Raw genomic sequence first — 17,620 nt, 5'->3', positions numbered from 1 at the left:
TCGCCTTATTGTCACAAAAAATCTTTATTGCATGTGGTTGAGCTTGCTTTAAGTTCTTCATAATTCTTCGCATCCAAATTACTTGATAAATAGAAGCCAATACGGCAATATATTCAGCTTCAGATGATGACAATGCCGTAGTAGTTTGTTTTTTTTAGCACCATAATATAGCACCTGAGCCTAGATTGAAGACATAACCACTTGTGTTCTTTCTGTCATCTATAGAACCAGCCCAATCACTGTCAGTAAAACTAAATAATTTAAAATTAGAAACTGGTTTATACCATATTGCATAGTTGCTTGTTGCCTGGATGTGATGAAGAATGCGCTTTGCCGCTCCAAGATGATGCATTGATGGAGTATGCCTGAACCTTGACACCAAACTAATAGGAAACATAATATCCGGACGAGTGTGAGTCAAATACATCAAGTCACCAACCAGTCCTCTAAATAATTTCTCATCGGCTTTAGTTGTCCCTTCATTTAAGCTCAATTTCTCATTTGCATTCATGGGGGTAGAAAAAGCCTTGCAATTTAGCAAGTTATACTTCTTAAGTAAATCCAATGCATATTTCTCTTGAGAAATAAAAATGCCATCATCAGTTTGTTTTACTTGAAGACCAAGAAAATAATGCAATAATCCCAAATCAGATATATCAAACTCATGCATCACGCTGCCCTTGAATTCTTGGATAAGAAAATCAAAGGATCCGGTGTAAATAATGTTATCCACATAAACACAAATAATAAGCATATTAGTACATTTCACCTTCACATATAAAGTGGGATCACTTCCAATTCTGCGGAAGCTATTTTGGTGAAGATACGAGTCAAGTTTTCCATACCATGCTCTTGAAGCCTGCTTGAGATCGTAAAGTGCCTTCTTCAACTTGTACACTTTCTCTTCTTTTTACCAACAACAAATCTCTGTGGTTGCTTAACATACACATCTTCTTCTAAAGTGTCATTCAAGAAAACAGATTTAACATCAAATTGAAAAACTTTCCACCTCATATGAGCTACTAATGCTAATATAATTCTAACAGTCTCGAGTCAAGCAATAGGAGAAAATGTCTCAAGATAATCAACACCATGTTTTTGTACATACCCTTTGACGACCAATCTTGCCTTATATTTTTGTATACTTCTATCGGCATTACACTTCACCTTGTTGACCCATTTCACACCAATGGCTTTTTTTTCTTGCGGCAATTCTATAAGCTCCCATGTGTTGTTTCTTTCAATGGCAGCCAATTCCTCTTTCATGGAGTTTTTCCATTTTTCTATGCCACAAGCCTCTTCATAACATGTAGGTTTTGCAACCATAAGAGCAAAACTGCATGATTCATAAATCTCTTTCAAAGATTGTACCTTTATTGGAGAGGTATCACCATCAAGTGTAGGATCAATGTTGTTGCTGCTCAAACTCCTCAAATCTCTTAGTGAAGTCCTCCCAGAAGGCCTAGGTGATGGAAAAGCATGAGGTGATGGCACATTCTCATTTAATGGAGTTATTTCTGATTCATCTTCCACTAAACAGCAAGTGTTGATTTGGCTCTTATTTCCAATACTAACAGCTATTCTCATTAAAAACAACATCTCTACGAATGATGTGTTTCTTTGTTTTAGGATTATATAACCAATAACCCTTTATTTCATCACTATACCCAACAAATATGCATTTTTCACTTTTCTTATCCATCTTGGTACGATCATCAAAATCAATCAACACATATGCAATGCAACCAAAAATTCTTAAAGAACTTACATCAGGTTTTCGATGCCATCAAGCTTCATATAGAGTCATGTTGCGCACTACCTTTGTTGGAGAGATGTTGAGAAGGCGAACCGATGTAGCCACTGCTTGAGCCCAAAATTTATTTAAAAGATGCTTCTCATTCAACATACTTCAAGCCATCTCCACCACTGTTCTATTCTTTTTTTCAACAACTCCATTTTGTTCTGGTATCTTCCTTACTGTCAATAGCCTACGAATGTCATTTTGCTTGCAAAATGAACCAATACCATCAGATAAGAATTCTCCTCCTCTGTCAGTACGAAGATTCTTTATGACATGCCCACTTTCTTTTTCTGCAAAAGCCTTAGATTCCTGAAATTTTTCAAATGCCTCTAATTTTTGAACAAGAAAGAACACCCAACTCATACGAGAAAAGTCATCACTAAACAATAGAAAATATCCACTCTTGTTCAAAGATAGAGTTTTTACCGGTCCACATATATCGGCATGAACTAGTTCAAGAGGCATTTTGGCTCTCCAGGCTTTTCCAACCGGGAATGATAAGCAGTGTTGTTTTCCATAAACACACCCTTCACAAACATCATCAATACAAACAATGGAAGGCAAACCACATACCATATGTTTCTGACTCAATAATTTCAGCCCATTAAAGTGCAAGTGACCATAATGTAAATGCCACAACCAAGATTCATTCTTCACATTGGCAACAAAAGCACAATCACCAAGACGTGAAATATCAAGAGGAAACATTTTGTTTTCAGCCATGTGAATCTTAATGTGAGTAGTGTTAGATTTTTTACTTCTAATTTCACATATGTCATCATGAAATATGATGGAATATCCCCTCTGAAATAACTGACCCACACTAAGCAAATTATGAGCTAAACTAGGAAAATAGTAGACATCACTAATTATCTTTTCAATACCTGATTTAGTATTAATTGCAATGGTTCCCTTGCCTTCTATTTGGACATGCTTGTCATTGCCAAGCCGAAATTGCAATTTCACAGATTCATCCATATTGAAGAAAAAGCTCCTTTTTCCTGTCATGTGGTTACTACAACCACTGTCTAGAAACCACACATCAGCAGTACTTTCATTGGTATTCAAGCAAGTAAGAAACAAATTACCTTCCTCTTGCTTTTCTCCAACAAAGTTGGCTTCTTGTTTTGCCTTATCCCAGCAATATGGCTCAATATGTCTGGTCTTCCTGCAAATGGTGCAATATCTATTCTTGTGGGCTGCTTTTGATTACCTTTATCAACATTTTCTGACATTTGATGACCGTTGTCAGACCTTCCACATCACGACCACGTCCACGGTAGCCAACTCTACTACGTCCTCGACCGGCATACATTTGGTCGGAAGTGCCTTCACAATTTTTGTCTTTGTTGCTGACCTCCAACTTGGCCTGAAAAGCCTGCTCAATATTCTTCTCGGCTAACCTGTTCATCCTTTCTTCATGAGCTAGAAGAGAACCCATCAATTCATTAAGAGAGTAGGTAGACAAGTCCTTAGACTCTTCAATGGTAGTTACAACATGATCAACTTTTGGTGGCAAACTTCTCAAAACCTTTTCTACAACTTTCTGGTCTGAGATGTTTTCTCCATATGTCCTCATTTGATTTATAGTGACAGAAATTCTAGAGAAAAAATATTGAACAGACTTACCTCTCTTCATGGACAAGGTCTCAAATTTTCTACGAAGAGTTTGAAGTTTCACCGTGGTAACCTTCTTGTCACCATGAAATTTTTGCTTCAAAGTAGTCCAGGCTTCCTTCAATTTGGTGACATTAGCAATCCGGGGAAAGATAGTCTCTGTCACTGCCTGCTGCAAGACAGGTAGAGCCTTTGCATCTTTCTTATGAAGCTCCTTCAAATCTGTTGATTTCTCTATGGCTTTCGAGCTCTTTGTTTCTACATAACCATTCTCAACTAGATCCCAAAGATTATGTGAAATAAAAAATGTCCTCATCTTGATACTCCAAAACTTATAATTTTTCCCATTAAAAATAGATACCGAGGATTGTGAGAGGTTGATAGTGTTCATACCATTCGATATGATGAACCACCACCAAAGGATTACCTCTTCTTTGAAGATCCCTTGCTTTGGCAATGATCTCCACAACACACCACTATGCCCAGCACGACCGGAACATAGCTCTGATACCATAATGATGGATTCGGACAAGAAGAGTAGAGCTTCTTTGATTTATAGTGACAGAAATTCTAGAGAAAAATTCTTGAACAGACTTACCTCTCTTCATGGACAAGGTCTCAAATTTTCTATGAAGAGTTTGAAGTTTCACTGTGGTAACCTTCTTGTCACTATGAAATTTTTGCTTCAAAGTAGTCCATGATGGATCATTCTTAAAGATATCTTTACATCTTTAATGGAAGCAATGCAATAAAAATTAAAATTCTAACATCCTTTTTAACAAAACTCATAGCTGAAATAATTCTATTTAATTCATAATCTCTATGGAAGTGTCACGCCCCGAACCCGAACCTAGGCCCGGGACGCGCCAGACGCCGCACACCCGCACGGCGGACCGCACGGGCGTGCAAGGCTGAATAATCAGACACTCAAGTCACAACATCAGATCACAATATCAATACTAAAAATCTATCATTTATGATAATCAAATCAATAATTCAATTTCAAATGTCTCAAATAAAGTTGATAACATTTATTTACAAGATCAATTACTTATGACAAAATGAATCTAAATCTATCTATGTCCAGTGTCATAAGTCCTTTCCTCCCGAATCCCCCATCAATCATCTCCTGCAATTATGTCAAAAACAGGTATGAGCTACAACAGCTCAGTAGATAACAACATGCATAAAGTCACGATAACATGTATTAAAGCATATGCAATGTAACTACAGGTCATGTGCACAAATAAATATGATAATCCGCAAACCAATCCGATACTCAAGTAATATATATATACCATCTCAGTCTATCACATCACGCATAACATAATCCACAGATCAAACCGCATGACTACGGCCACATCACCCAGTGGCATGGTCACACCGAAGTGTCAACACTCTGCTCCTCAGAGCATGCTCCGCAGAGCCAAAACACCCCATAGTGCCGGAACTAGTTCCTCATACAAGTCGACAGGGCCAACGTTTCCACCCCATTGGCGGGAATCCTAGACAATAGTCACGCGGTCTCCAAAATCACATCCACAATTTCTAACAATCAAACTTAATATAAACATAAGTTTTCAAAACCAATATCTACATAATAGATTTTCAGATGATCGATTTCCAGTCAAAAACATGCTTCTAAATAATAATGATGCCAAGAATATAAAACATATCAATATGCTGGAAATAATCATACACATATGCATAATACATGTAAATCATACTTTGAGCAAGGTTACCTACCTGGGATCGCTTAAAAATCCCTGCCACAGATATCACGAACCCCTGGTTAAACATAAATATTAATTATTTAATTAACTAAGAAACATAATTTAAATTATTCCCAATTCCTTAAATTTCTAAGTTCATGGATCCAAGAATGGGCCCCTAAGATCAGACATAGACCCTAAGAACAGGTAAACCAAAACCCCAAAAATCAGGATCCTTTAAACCCAAAACCAATTGTAGCCCAAAACAGATTAGGCCCAATTGAACCAAACTAGATTCAGGTCCAGATCAGATCTCAGGCCCCATACCAAACCAGCCCACAGATCCAATTAGGTTCAACTCAGCCCAACACAGATTCCCCAACCCAACCCAAACCAGATTTGATCAGACCAGATTAGATCAAATCCTGATGAATCAGTTTATACTCACACCAGGCTAACCCAAATTCCTGACTCAGGTTCAGACCCTAACCAAAACCCATTCACTCCAACTCGGATCAAACCCTATTCACAGCATAGGTGAAACCGGTTCACAGTTTGAACCCGGTCCAAGATCTGGTTCACAAATCAAGCACGGAAATCGATGCAAGGAAAAACATCCAGCCGGAAGAAGAAGAAGAAGAAGAAGAAGAAAAAGAAGGAGAAGAGGAAGAAGAAGAAGAAGAAGAAGAAGAAGAAGAAAGGAAGAAGGGGGGGTGGCTGGTGGCTCCGGTCGGCCGCCGGCCGTGGCCCTCGGCGGCGGCGCTCGGCCAGCCGCCGTCGGCCACTCCACCTTCACAGGCGGCGCCGGACGGGAAGAAGAAGAGAAGAAGGAGAAGAAGAGAGGGAGGAAAGAAAGGGACCGGGGCTGGGAAGCCCGGCCCCCGTTCGCCCACCTCCGGCCGAACCTATTTCGGCCGGATTGACCCCGGCCGGCCACTGTCGGCCGGCCGAATCCCACAATTTTTTTTTTTTCCAAAACAGGGGAAATGAAAACCGATGAACATGCCCACATTCCTTTCCCTTAAATCCATAAAAATAGAAATAAGGTTGTCTTTCTCACCTCCGGTCGTCGACAAGTGGCTCCCCGGCGGCGATGGCGGCTCCGGCGGTGACGGGGCTCCGGCAATCCTCTCAAGAAAGGGGGAAAAGGAGGGAATGAAAGGTTGGGTTTTTTAGAGAGATGGGGAGGGGCTCCTCTGAGAGTTCACGAAGGGAGAGAGCGAGAGAGAGAGAGGGAGAGAAAGAGGGAAGGGCGTGCGGGGGTTTCGCTGGCCGTTCGGCCGGCGTGGTCTTCGTGGGGAGACCATGAAGAGAAAACTGAAGTCGGCATCCATTGCCGACTTCAGTTCTTTGGGCCCAATAACGGGCCCAAATTCAGATCCTTACACTCTAACCAACTAAAAAAAAATTTCGTCCTCGAAATTAAAATATACCTCAATCCAAGAATAGGGTAGGAAACTTCTCTCTCATCTCCTCCTCCAGTTCCCAGGTAGCTTCTCTCTTACTGTGATTGCTCCACTGCACCTTTACATAAGAAATCGTGCGCCTCCTCAAAACTTGGTCCTTCCTATTTACCACACGTAGTAAGTTCTTTTGATCTCCTTCAAAAGAATTCCAAACTCCCAACCTTGGATTAAAATGCCATAATTATATCCCAAAGAAATTAATTTCTCTTGATTCTACATAGAGATCATAATTGGCTTAATAGAAATAGGAGAAATCTTTAGTATCAAATCCTCTTAATATTCTATAATCATTTTTTTTTTCTTTTCTTTCTCCCACATCATTCCAACAAATAAGAGATCCATGTTAAAACATTCCAAGTCTAAGACCAACTAAGGAATCATCAATCGTAAATGCTAAATTTAACATGCCCAAGATTCTCCCAAAAGTTGTCAACAATAGAAGATCCACTGGTGAAAATTACATAGCTACCTTTAGATCATCCATAGAATCAACAACATTCTCCTGAAACTAACTCAAGTATTTCATCATAATGCCTTTTAGATCAAATATTAATGATCTTAACCAGTTTCAAAATAAGTCAAACCACCAGACTTCCGCTGCACACTCTGATTTAATTCATTTAATTCTCTAAAGTCACAAATGATTTCTGACTAAAGTATCACTTTGCATTAAGACTAAAAAACTCCAAATTTCAAATTTCCAAGTAGAACTAGAGCAAAACCTCTAGATCTTTTTGTCCTCAATTTATATAGAGTATACTTACCATAACTAACCCCCAATCCTTTAGTCAAGTTTAAGGTCACTACGTGATCTCCACAACCTTCTTAGAATCCAAAAATATCTAGGTTTAATTTAAAGGGGTAATTCTTGTATTCCTTTAGCAATTTAATCAGAAAATCTACATTGATTTTCCTTCCAACAGAATTTACTTCAAATTCAATAGGTTAGAACTGTTGAGCCAATATCACTATGAGTAGGAATTAACCCTATCAACCTCCAAATTCTTTTTCACCAAAATTCTTAATGTCTATGATCAATGCTACACATAATAACTCACATAAGCAATCTCAAAATCGAAATTTCTACTCAATTTTGTATTTTACAATGACAAAAATTTCTAGTTAGATCATAAACCGAGACTTGAGTTCAAATTAACACATCCAATAGTCTCCAACAATTATAAGAAAAATTCAGTAGCCCAATCTGAATATACAAATTCAAGTAATTAGAATTCTCCACCAATTTGCTTACTAGCCCTAAAAATTTAACCCACCAATAGAAATACATCTATTTAAAATATCCAAACATGTCAATACCAAATATAATTTCATATACAGATTTAACCTCGAAGAACAATTTGCTTTAATATTATGAAAAAATCGTTCTTAGCTCACTCCAATGCTATAATAGATCCATGCACAAACTCTACTCTAATAATTACCAACAAAACCAAAAGTACTATTACATCTGCACCCATATCATGTTTGAACTTTCAGATCACTTACACAACATCTAAACATGATATAACTAATATGCCAAGGCTAACCTTCCTATACATGCCTTAGGTCTACCCTCTCTTATCATGATCAAAGACAATTTATACTTTCCTTCCACACTCATCGAAAACCAAATCCGATGCATACATTTTATCACAATGCCCAGTGATCTCACACCTTAAGCACTGAATTTAATTATCATGTCCCAAATGATCATAACCTTAAGCTATGATATATTTCTGTCACGATCCCTAGTGATCTTAAACATATGCTCAGATTCCAACTGGTCACATTTTCCAATAAGCTTAAACCTCAAACTTTAATGCCACTAAGGCCACAGTCCCTAGTGGTCTTAAACCTTAGATTATAATATCATTCTTGTTATAATCTCAAGTGATTATAAACCAAATCTCTGATAGTTTTTCTATCATAATTCTCCACTGATACTCACCTGAACATAAACCCTAGGATACCTTAACCTTAAGCTCTGATACCACTAAATCTGTCACGCCCCGAACCCGAACCTAGGCCCGGGACGCGCCAGACGCCGCACACCCGCACGGCGGACCGCACGGGCGTGCAAGGCTGAATAATCAGACACTCAAGTCACAACATCAGATCACAATATCAATACTAAAAATCTATCATTTATGATAATCAAATCAATAATTCAATTTCAAATGTCTCAAATAAAGTTGATAACATTTATTTACAAGATCAATTACTTATGACAAAATGAATCTAAATCTATCTATGTCCAGTGTCATAAGTCCTTTCCTCCCGAATCCCCCATCAATCATCTCCTGCAATTATGTCAAAAACAGGTATGAGCTACAACAGCTCAGTAGGTAACAACATGCATAAAGTCACGATAACATGTATTAAAGCATATGCAATGTAACTACAGGTCATGTGCACAAAATAAATATGATAATCCGCAAACCAATCCGATACTCAAGTAATATATATATACCATCTCAGTCTATCACATCACGCATAACATAATCCACAGATCAAACCGCATGACTACGGCCACATCACCCAGTGGCATGGTCACACCGAAGTGTCAACACTCTGCTCCTAATGGAGCCCTGCACCGCAGTGCTGCACCCCAGGGTGCCCAATCTCTGCTCCTCAGAGCATGCTCCGCAGAGCCAAAACACCCCATAGTGCCGGAACTAGTTCCTCATACAAGTCGACAGGGCCAACGTTTCCACCCTATTGGCGGGAATCCTAGACAATAGTCACGCGGTCTCCAAAATCACATCCACAATTTCTAACAATCAAACTTAATATAAACATAAGTTTTCAAAACCAATATCTACATAATAGATTTTCATATGATCGATTTCCAGTCAAAAACATGCTTCTAAATAATAATGATGCCAAGAATATAAAACATATCAATATGTTGGAAATAATCATACACATATGCATAATACATGTAAATCATACTTTGAGCAAGGTTACCTACCTGGGATCGCTTAAAAATCCCTGCCACAGATATCACGAACCCCTGGTTAAACATAAATATTAATTATTTAATTAACTAAGAAACATAATTTAAATTATTCCCAATTCCTTAAATTTCTAAGTTCATGGATCCAAGAATGGGCCCCTAAGATCAGACATAGACCCTAAGAACAGGTAAACCAAAACCCCAAAAATCAGGATCCTTTAAACCCAAAACCAATTGTAGCCCAAAACAGATTAGGCCCAATTGAACCAAACTAGATTCAGGTCCAGATCAGATCTCAGGCCCATACCAAACCAGCCCACAGATCCAATTAGGTTCAACTCAGCCCAACACAGATTCCCCAACCCAACCCAAACCAGATTTGATCAGACCAGATTAGATCAAATCCTGATGAATCAGTTTATACTCACACCAGGCTAATCCAAATTCCTGACTCAGGTTCAGACCCTAACCAAAACCCATTCACTCCAATTCGGATCAAACCCTATTCACAGCATAGGTGAAACCGGTTCACAGTTTGAACCCGGTCCAAGATCTGGTTCACAAATCAAGCACGGAAATCGATGCAAGGAAAAACATCCAGCCGGAAGAAGAAGAAGAAGAAGAAGAAGAAAAAGAAGGAGAAGAGGAGGAAGAAGAAGAAGAAGAAGAAGAAGAAAGGAAGAAGGGGGGGTGGCTGGTGGCTCCGGTCGGCCGCCGGCCGTGGCCCTCGGCGGCGGCGCTCGGCCAGCCGCCGTCGGCCACTCCATCTTCACAGGCGGCGCCGGACGGGAAGAAGAAGAGAAGAAGGAGAAGAAGAGAGGGAGGAAAGAGAGGGACCGGGGCTGGGAAGCCCGGTCCCCGTTCGCCCACCTCCGGCCGAACCCATTTCGGCCGGATTGACCCCGGCCGGCCACTGTCGGCCGGCCGAATCCCACAATTTTTTTTTTTCTCTCCAAAACAGGGGAAATGAAAACCGATGAACATGCCCACATTCCTTTCCCTTAAATCCATAAAAATAGAAATAAGGTTGTCTTTCTCACCTCCGGTCGTCGACAAGTGGCTCCCCGGCGGCGATGGCGGCTCCGGCGGTGACGGGGCTCCGGCAATCCTCTCAAGAAAGGGGGAAAAGGAGGGAATGAAAGGTTGGGTTTTTTAGAGAGATGGGGAGGGGCTCCTCTGAGAGTTCACGAAGGGAGAGAGCGAGAGAGAGAGAGGGAGAGAAAGAGGGAAGGGCGTGCGGGGGTTTCGCTGGCCGTTCGGCCGGCGTGGTCTTCGTGGGGAGACCATGAAGAGAAAACTGAAGTCGGCATCCATTGCCGACTTCAGTTCTTTGGGCCCAATAACGGGCCCAAATTCAGATCCTTACAGGAAGATAGAGGATATTTTAGTTATTTTTTAATATTTCATGATTATTTCATTAATATTTCAGTTATTTTTTAATTTTGTTTAATATTTCATTAACGGTGTATAGTGCAGATAGACAATTGGGTTATACTGCAACAAAAAGCTTATCATGTCTAACTGAAAAAAATAAAAAAATGGAGTCAAATGTTTCTCGCTTAAATTTGAAGGGTGGTTGTAATTCTTTCATATAGTTTCTGTAACATAGAGGGAAGGCTTTTTTGAGCTCTGTTAAGTATTCTGATTGATGCTTGGATACATCACGAAGAAAAATAAGCTTTTCCCATGTCATCCTTGAGACACATGGACAGAAGATGACAATGAAGTTGGTAATAGATGGCTATGTGAGACAACTGCAAATTGAGCATAAATATAAATTGGGTATAGCAGTCATGACCTTGCATTATATCGAATTTAAGTGTGTACTAAGATAGGAATTGATGATGCCTGAGGGGAAACAAACCCTTTTGTACACAACCACAATCTTCGTTTGCTAACAGTGACCTATATCAGCTGCAAATCCACAATAGATTTAGCGAGGTAGTGAATCATACTCTACTTTGATAAGTTCTCACTCAAGTTGTCCTACTTGAGTTCAGGTGGTCTTGTTATGATAAGCGAACTTTTGCTTGCAACGTATAACATCTTGAAGAAAAGCATCAATGCTGGTGGTCGACGAACCACCGTCATTCGATGCTTTAAGGGATCTCTCTTTGAACTCTCTTGCTCTTCTTCTTAGCTCCCTACTATCATCTGCATCCAAGTCCATCAACTTCTGCACTACATTTGCTATCTGCTCTCTTCCAACAACACCTTCTTCCTCCTCATTCTTTATCCGAAATCCGACCTTCCAATCATCCACAATCAGCTTACTGTTTGGGTATTGATCCCACATCAAAGGGTAGGTCACCATTGGTACACCAGCGTATATGCCTTCTAATGTGGAATTCCAGCCACAATGTGTCAAGAAGCCCCCAACAGAAGGATGGCATAATACACTCAATTGATCACACCATGGCACCACAAAGCCCATTTCTCCACTTAGCTTCTTAATTTGTGTGCAGTCTCCACGCATAACCCATAAGAAGGGAACACCACTCATCTGAAGCCCAGTTGCTAGCTCAACCATATGCACATCTGAAATTGGTAAGAAGCTGCCTAGTGAGACATATAGAACAGAGCTCCTTTGCTGAGAGTCCAACCATTGGTAGTAGGGATCAGGGGGATTGGCCCCCTGTGTCATATAAGGGGTGCAAGGACCTACAGAATAGATGGGGATTGAGAGTTTGGACCTAAGAGTGTTTATGGCGTGGCCCTCGAGCTCATCAAAGGAGTTGAAGAGTAGACTTTGAGCTGTGCTGAACCAAGAGAGCACTTGTATGAAAGTTCTGATCATGTTTTGGCCGGAAGATTTTGAGAGAAAGTCAGCCAGATGTGGAGAGGAGTTTCTGGGAATGTAGTCCAAATAACCATTTGCTCTACCTGCCAGATAGAAAAAAAAACTGTCACATTTCATGATAACAGAAGTTATCGTAATTGCAATGCTTCTTTGATGATTTTTTTGAAGTTGATGAAACTTATGGAACTATTCAATGACAATAAGGCAAATTCAGCCACAGATAGGGCTTGAAATAAAGACTCCCTGGGTTGAGAGACCGGATTTACTTGAAGTCCTTTGGGGCATATGGTCAAAAATAAAATAATGGGCTGAGAAATATTTCATACCAAAATAAAGAAATAAAAGAAAGAAGAAACTCCTATAGGAATTGAAGCATGTGAACCGGACATGCAATATTGAATTGGTACGTGCAGAATTAAGTATATATCTTTTGATGATGACTATGAGTCAAATAATAGCATCAAAAAGTCACGTTTCAATGGTTTAATGGTTATACTAAGATGCCCTTGAGTTTGGCCATATTATTTTTAGTGTAGAAGCACATGCACTGGGGATGTAAATCAGTCCTCACAGTTGCCTGCAATATAAAATTGTTTTGAGTTGATTCCAAGCTATAATTTGAGCTCAGAAGTACACAATAACCTCCTGGTCATGCATGTTTTACGAGACCAGCTCTAACTATTTCCAATGGAACTGCTCAATGTGACTCTGTTCAAATAAGGTTAACTAGAGGATCTACACACATTCATTTAATTTATTCAATTGAATTAAGAAAGTTACATGTTCTTCTGTTTATCAAAATTAGTGAACAGTTAAAAAAGGTGATGACGTTTCCATTATAATTCGAAACTAAATACCGAGAAAATTGATAGAGTAAGTGGAAGGTTTGAATGGCCAAGGGTCAGCCCCCATCCTATTACCTCATTTAATACCCATGCAACAAACTTTTGCTTCTTTTAGGCCACCAATGGTCATCCGCGGAACCAGACACGAATGAAGTTCAAGGCAGGAAACAGCTAGTTTTGGGCTGTTAACTTGGACCAACGGCAAAGTTTTAAGAGTCTACAAAAAGTGAAGGAATGGGTCATGTGAGAACAGCTTGAACTTTGTAATGAAAGTCTTAGTGTGTGCTAGGTAATGCTTGAGTCCCTGTAGCTTGTGGCTGAGTCTTCAACAGTCCACTAATCATCCTTATAATCACATTGTATCAAGTCCTTGCTATTAATTAAATATTATTTTCCTTTTCCAGCCCATCTTGTGTGCTCTCAAAAAAAAAAAAAAAAAAACGAAAGAAATACTGAACATTGTCCACTGTATAAGAGTGGAGTTCTTCAACAAGTATACATCATATCCATTATCCAGACATGTCAGTGAAATACATGCACAAGTGGAGAGATCCATCCTTCCTTTTCCCATGTCATGCTTCTTGTCACATTACATACACAAGAAGAGTGACAGTGTAGAAGAGAGAGTCTTGAGTGTGAACCAAACTGATACCAGATTTATACCACAGAACTACCCATCTTTCATTCTTTCATGCTTGGGGTTGTGTCTATTTTCATTTCCAGATGCCAGTGAACAGTAAATTGTTCACCAGATGCCGGTGAACAGTAAATTGTTCACTTGTAATAAACAAGAACTAGTTAACAGTCTAGACCTTTGTATGGGACAAGTGGTAGGCCTTAGATCCCCTGAGAGGTAAGTTTACCATCGACTACAACTTTGCATGATGCAAATAAACTCCTCTAATCTCATTCCTAAACAGTTAAAAGACTAGGCTTAGTTTCAAGTCAGATGCTTGAGAGTGTTTTAGAGACGAGATTTTTATTTTGCCCTTAGATTTCATACCATTATTTGACAATTTGGAACTATTCACAGGGGAGCACACCTTTTCTTTTATGATGATCGTATATGATATTATCCAAGACCCACCATGATCTGTATTGGTTGTTGGATTTGACATAAGGAAGAACAAAACACTGAAGGCCTATTTGGATATTTCAACAGGATTGGGCTAAACATCTGTAGAAAATGGGCATGTTGGCCCATCTATCTTGCACTTTTTAGGAGTCTGTCTAATCTCAATCCAAATCCTAATCTTTGGGCTGTAGGAAGAAAAAAAAAATTATGAAGATCTTTTTTAAAATTCTCATAGAATTTGGGCTAGGTGGTATGTTTGGTGGATACAGAGCCATGCTTAAATAGATGGCCCAATCTACCTATAGAATTTTTGTTCCAACCCTATAGAAATTTTCAAACAGCCCGGAGGGCCCAATTTTTATATTCCCCCTGTCTTATCTTGCTACGCATGTTCACATGCCATCCACTGAACAAACTGTAGCACTTCAATAGGACAAATTGGGGGCCCCAAATAATTCAGCTTTTTCTATGACTGTCATTTTCTTAATGACGGTCATTTTCTAAATTATGCAACTTTGTCACCGATTTGCGGCCCCATCCAAGCACCGTAACACGCTAGGCTATTAGCCCACTTGCCAGGAGCCCCACAACATGGATGTGGCCCTAGAAGTTTGATTTCTCTCCAAGTTAGACATGAATAGGAGAGATCTAGTCTTTCTATCATGACCGTTCATATAGTTTATAACAATCATGATTAGATAAGTAATATATGAGATGCATGACAACAATATGGAATATTGGAGCTCTTTAATCAATATCCCAGTTGGAGAGGATCCTGACCAACGACACTTGCTAGTTAGCTAGAGTGCAGCCTTTAGATGGCAGTCAAAGTGTACATGTCATGGAGCAAAAGCACATGCCATGGAAACTAAGAATTCAGCACGCCAAACTTTGGTTAACGGAGCCTCTTAGTTTTATTCTCTGTTTGGGATTACTGTTGGTAGTAGAGCTTTTGGACCTTTTAGCAATAAAGTTTTTGAAAAGTAGAGCTTTTACAAAAGCTGCTTACCATTTGGTAACTAAAGTACTGTGGAACTTCAATTCTACCAGGTACGTGAGAAAGTGACTAGCAAACCTGCACGAATCTGAAAGGAGACTTCAGACAGCATTGGTACCTTCTGAAAGTACATTGTTTACTGTATATGTATTTGTAAAGAAATAGAATTTTCAGTTTCCTTATGATAGTAATGTTAAGCCTTCTTAATCTAAGAGACTAGATTATCTAATAGTAACTTAATGTAATTGACAATATATGTGTGATGTTGATGATTCCTTGCACATGATTCTAAATTCATCTTATATGAATCGGTTGTCGATAATACCTACATGTTGTCATATATGCTGTACATAAATAATGAGCAACTAGTATTAAGCAACAATTTTATATATATTATAACCGTTATGATAGCAACAGACTAATAATGGCAATGAAATTTCACTTTCTCATTGTCACAAAATATTAATAATGCAAGAAACTATAATAATAATATCCTTATGCAAATTTGGCTAATATGGTTAAATATAAAGTGGCAATTTAGTCAATTTTGTTGTTCTTGCTCATCACTTCTTGCAGCATGGCTAAAAGTGACAATTGAAACAAAATCATAAATAAAAAAGAGTTTTTCAATTTCTTAAAAAGTAATGTTGATAACATTTCATGGGCCCTTATTGATCTCGAGCCATGAAAGCTACATGAATTGTCGTACCTTAATGAGACATTCTAGACAAAGGGTTGATGAAGATAGGTTTGCTTTCTTGCTTGTAGGAAGGCTAACAAACTTGACATCCCTAAAGCATGCCCATCTACCGATACTTGATTAAACTGGCCCACTACCATATTTCAGATCCTTGCACTGGATGTGTCATCAACATTGCTCCCCAAAACCACTATTTCCCTCATCAATACAATGTGACATATGCTCAAGGAAGAGAATGGATCTATGTCTAACTATTAGATTCTTTTAAATTTAAACGATTCATTTTTGTACATCAATATCATATTAGAATTCATGTTTTATAAATTAATATACTAACATAACACTAACTGTAGCATGTAAACAAATGTAAAATATGTAATGCCTTTACTTATATGTTAGCTTTTAGGTGCAAATCACAAATCCAAATGGGTCTCTCTAAATGGCGAATCTAGAGAAGAAAGCTAAAAGTAGCAGTTTGTGTCCCTCCAAACAAGCTTTTATTTGTGCTCGGTTCAAAGATTTAAGGTATGAGTCTAATCTTCCCATCTCTCCCTTGACTTTCGAATAGAATATCCTATTTACAAGAGTCTATTTGGAAATCACTCTCTAGCCGAACACAACTTCATCAAAAGTAAAAGCAAACCTCCTTTTCTCTTTGTAATTCTTCTTTTTATTCTAATCCCAAACAACCAGTAATTAGTGATTACGTTCTAATAATGCGCATAATAAAATAAAATAAAACTAGACGGGAAATCTATGCACTTACCGGAAGCGTGGATCTCCGACAATGGGCGACCGTCGTCGAAGCTCCTGAACTCGTGGAGGGCGAGAAACACCGCCGCCGCCTGCGGGAAAAGCGCCGCCACTGGAACCCCTCTCCGCCGCCCTATCCCCGCCGCCCAAGGCAGGAGCGCGTCGGCCACGACGGCGTCCGCCGGGGGGTTGAGCGCCGCCACTAGCGCCTCCACGGGGCCCCCCATCTTGGTAAGCACCGCCTGGATGAAGTCCGCGTAGTCCTGCCCACGGGTGCTCTCAGAAGGGACGACGTCGGGGATGGCGCGGAGGCGGAGGTTCGACGCTGGCGAGGCAGCGGCGGCGGCGGAGGACGAGAAGGAGGAGAGGAGACCGAGCCATTCCTCGGTGACGACGACGGTGACGAGGAGGCCTTCGCGGGTGGCGAGACGGCGGCAGAGGCTGAGCATGGGGTTGATGTGACCGCGGCCGGGTAACGGCAGCGCCACCACATGGAGGAGGCGGCGGCTGGAGTTCCCGTTCTCGTGGGTGGCTTCCATTGGCGGGGGGAGACTAGGGGCTGCTGGGGGTGCGGAATGAGAGATGGGTTGGAAAAAGATATTTTGAGGCTTTTAATGACAAGAAAACGGAAATTTGGGGGGTGGTAGAAAACTTTTACCGATGAGTACGGTGAAACGTAGATACCGTATATACTTTATATTATAGATAGGATGGATCATTGCCTTTGCGTCTGTTACGTTAGTTAGGCTAAAAATATTATTAGGTTTATAGACTGAACCAATATAGTTAAAAAAATTATAACATTATAGACTGAATAAAATTTATATTTATAAATATTTAAAAATAATTTTGGAGTTCATCGGCTTAAATTTTAATGGATGAAAAAAAATTACCAGGA

The 17,620-nt window shown here is 39.7% G+C and overlaps 1 protein-coding gene across 2 annotated transcripts; it reads right to left on the bottom strand.

Moving 5' to 3' along the window:
• Positions 1–11,300: 11,300 nt before the first annotated feature.
• LOC103713275 (UDP-glycosyltransferase 87A2-like) lies at positions 11,301–17,303 on the bottom strand. 2 transcript variants are annotated; one of them, XM_008800145.3, is made up of 3 exons: positions 16,736–17,303; positions 15,282–15,357; positions 12,071–12,435 (listed from the first exon to the last, which is right to left on the bottom strand). In XM_008800145.3, exons 1-3 carry the CDS (start codon positions 17,259–17,261, stop codon positions 12,432–12,434), a joined length of 606 nt encoding a protein of 201 aa, XP_008798367.1. In that variant the 5' UTR covers positions 17,262–17,303; the 3' UTR covers positions 12,071–12,431. The 2 variants fall into 2 exon arrangements, with proteins under 2 accessions (XP_008798366.1, XP_008798367.1); XM_008800144.2 differs by lacking the exon at positions 15,282–15,357 and having other exon boundaries at positions 11,301–12,435.
• Positions 17,304–17,620: the final 317 nt, after the last annotated feature.

The sequence above is a fragment of the Phoenix dactylifera genome, chromosome 1 (genome assembly GCF_009389715.1).
Source record: "Phoenix dactylifera cultivar Barhee BC4 chromosome 1, palm_55x_up_171113_PBpolish2nd_filt_p, whole genome shotgun sequence".
NCBI classification, from domain to species: Eukaryota; Viridiplantae; Streptophyta; class Magnoliopsida; order Arecales; family Arecaceae; genus Phoenix; species Phoenix dactylifera.
This window is presented reverse-complemented; position numbering and strand designations above follow the sequence as displayed.

Coding starts and splice junctions, on each gene's coding strand:
- LOC103713275 (XM_008800144.2), bottom strand. CDS start 17,261: ATGGAAGCCACCCACGAGAACGGGAACTCCAGCCGCCGCCTCCTCCAT. Junction 12,436..16,735: donor GTCGGAGATCCACGCTTCCG/GTAAGTGCATAG, acceptor TCTATCTGGCAG/GTAGAGCAAATGGTTATTTG.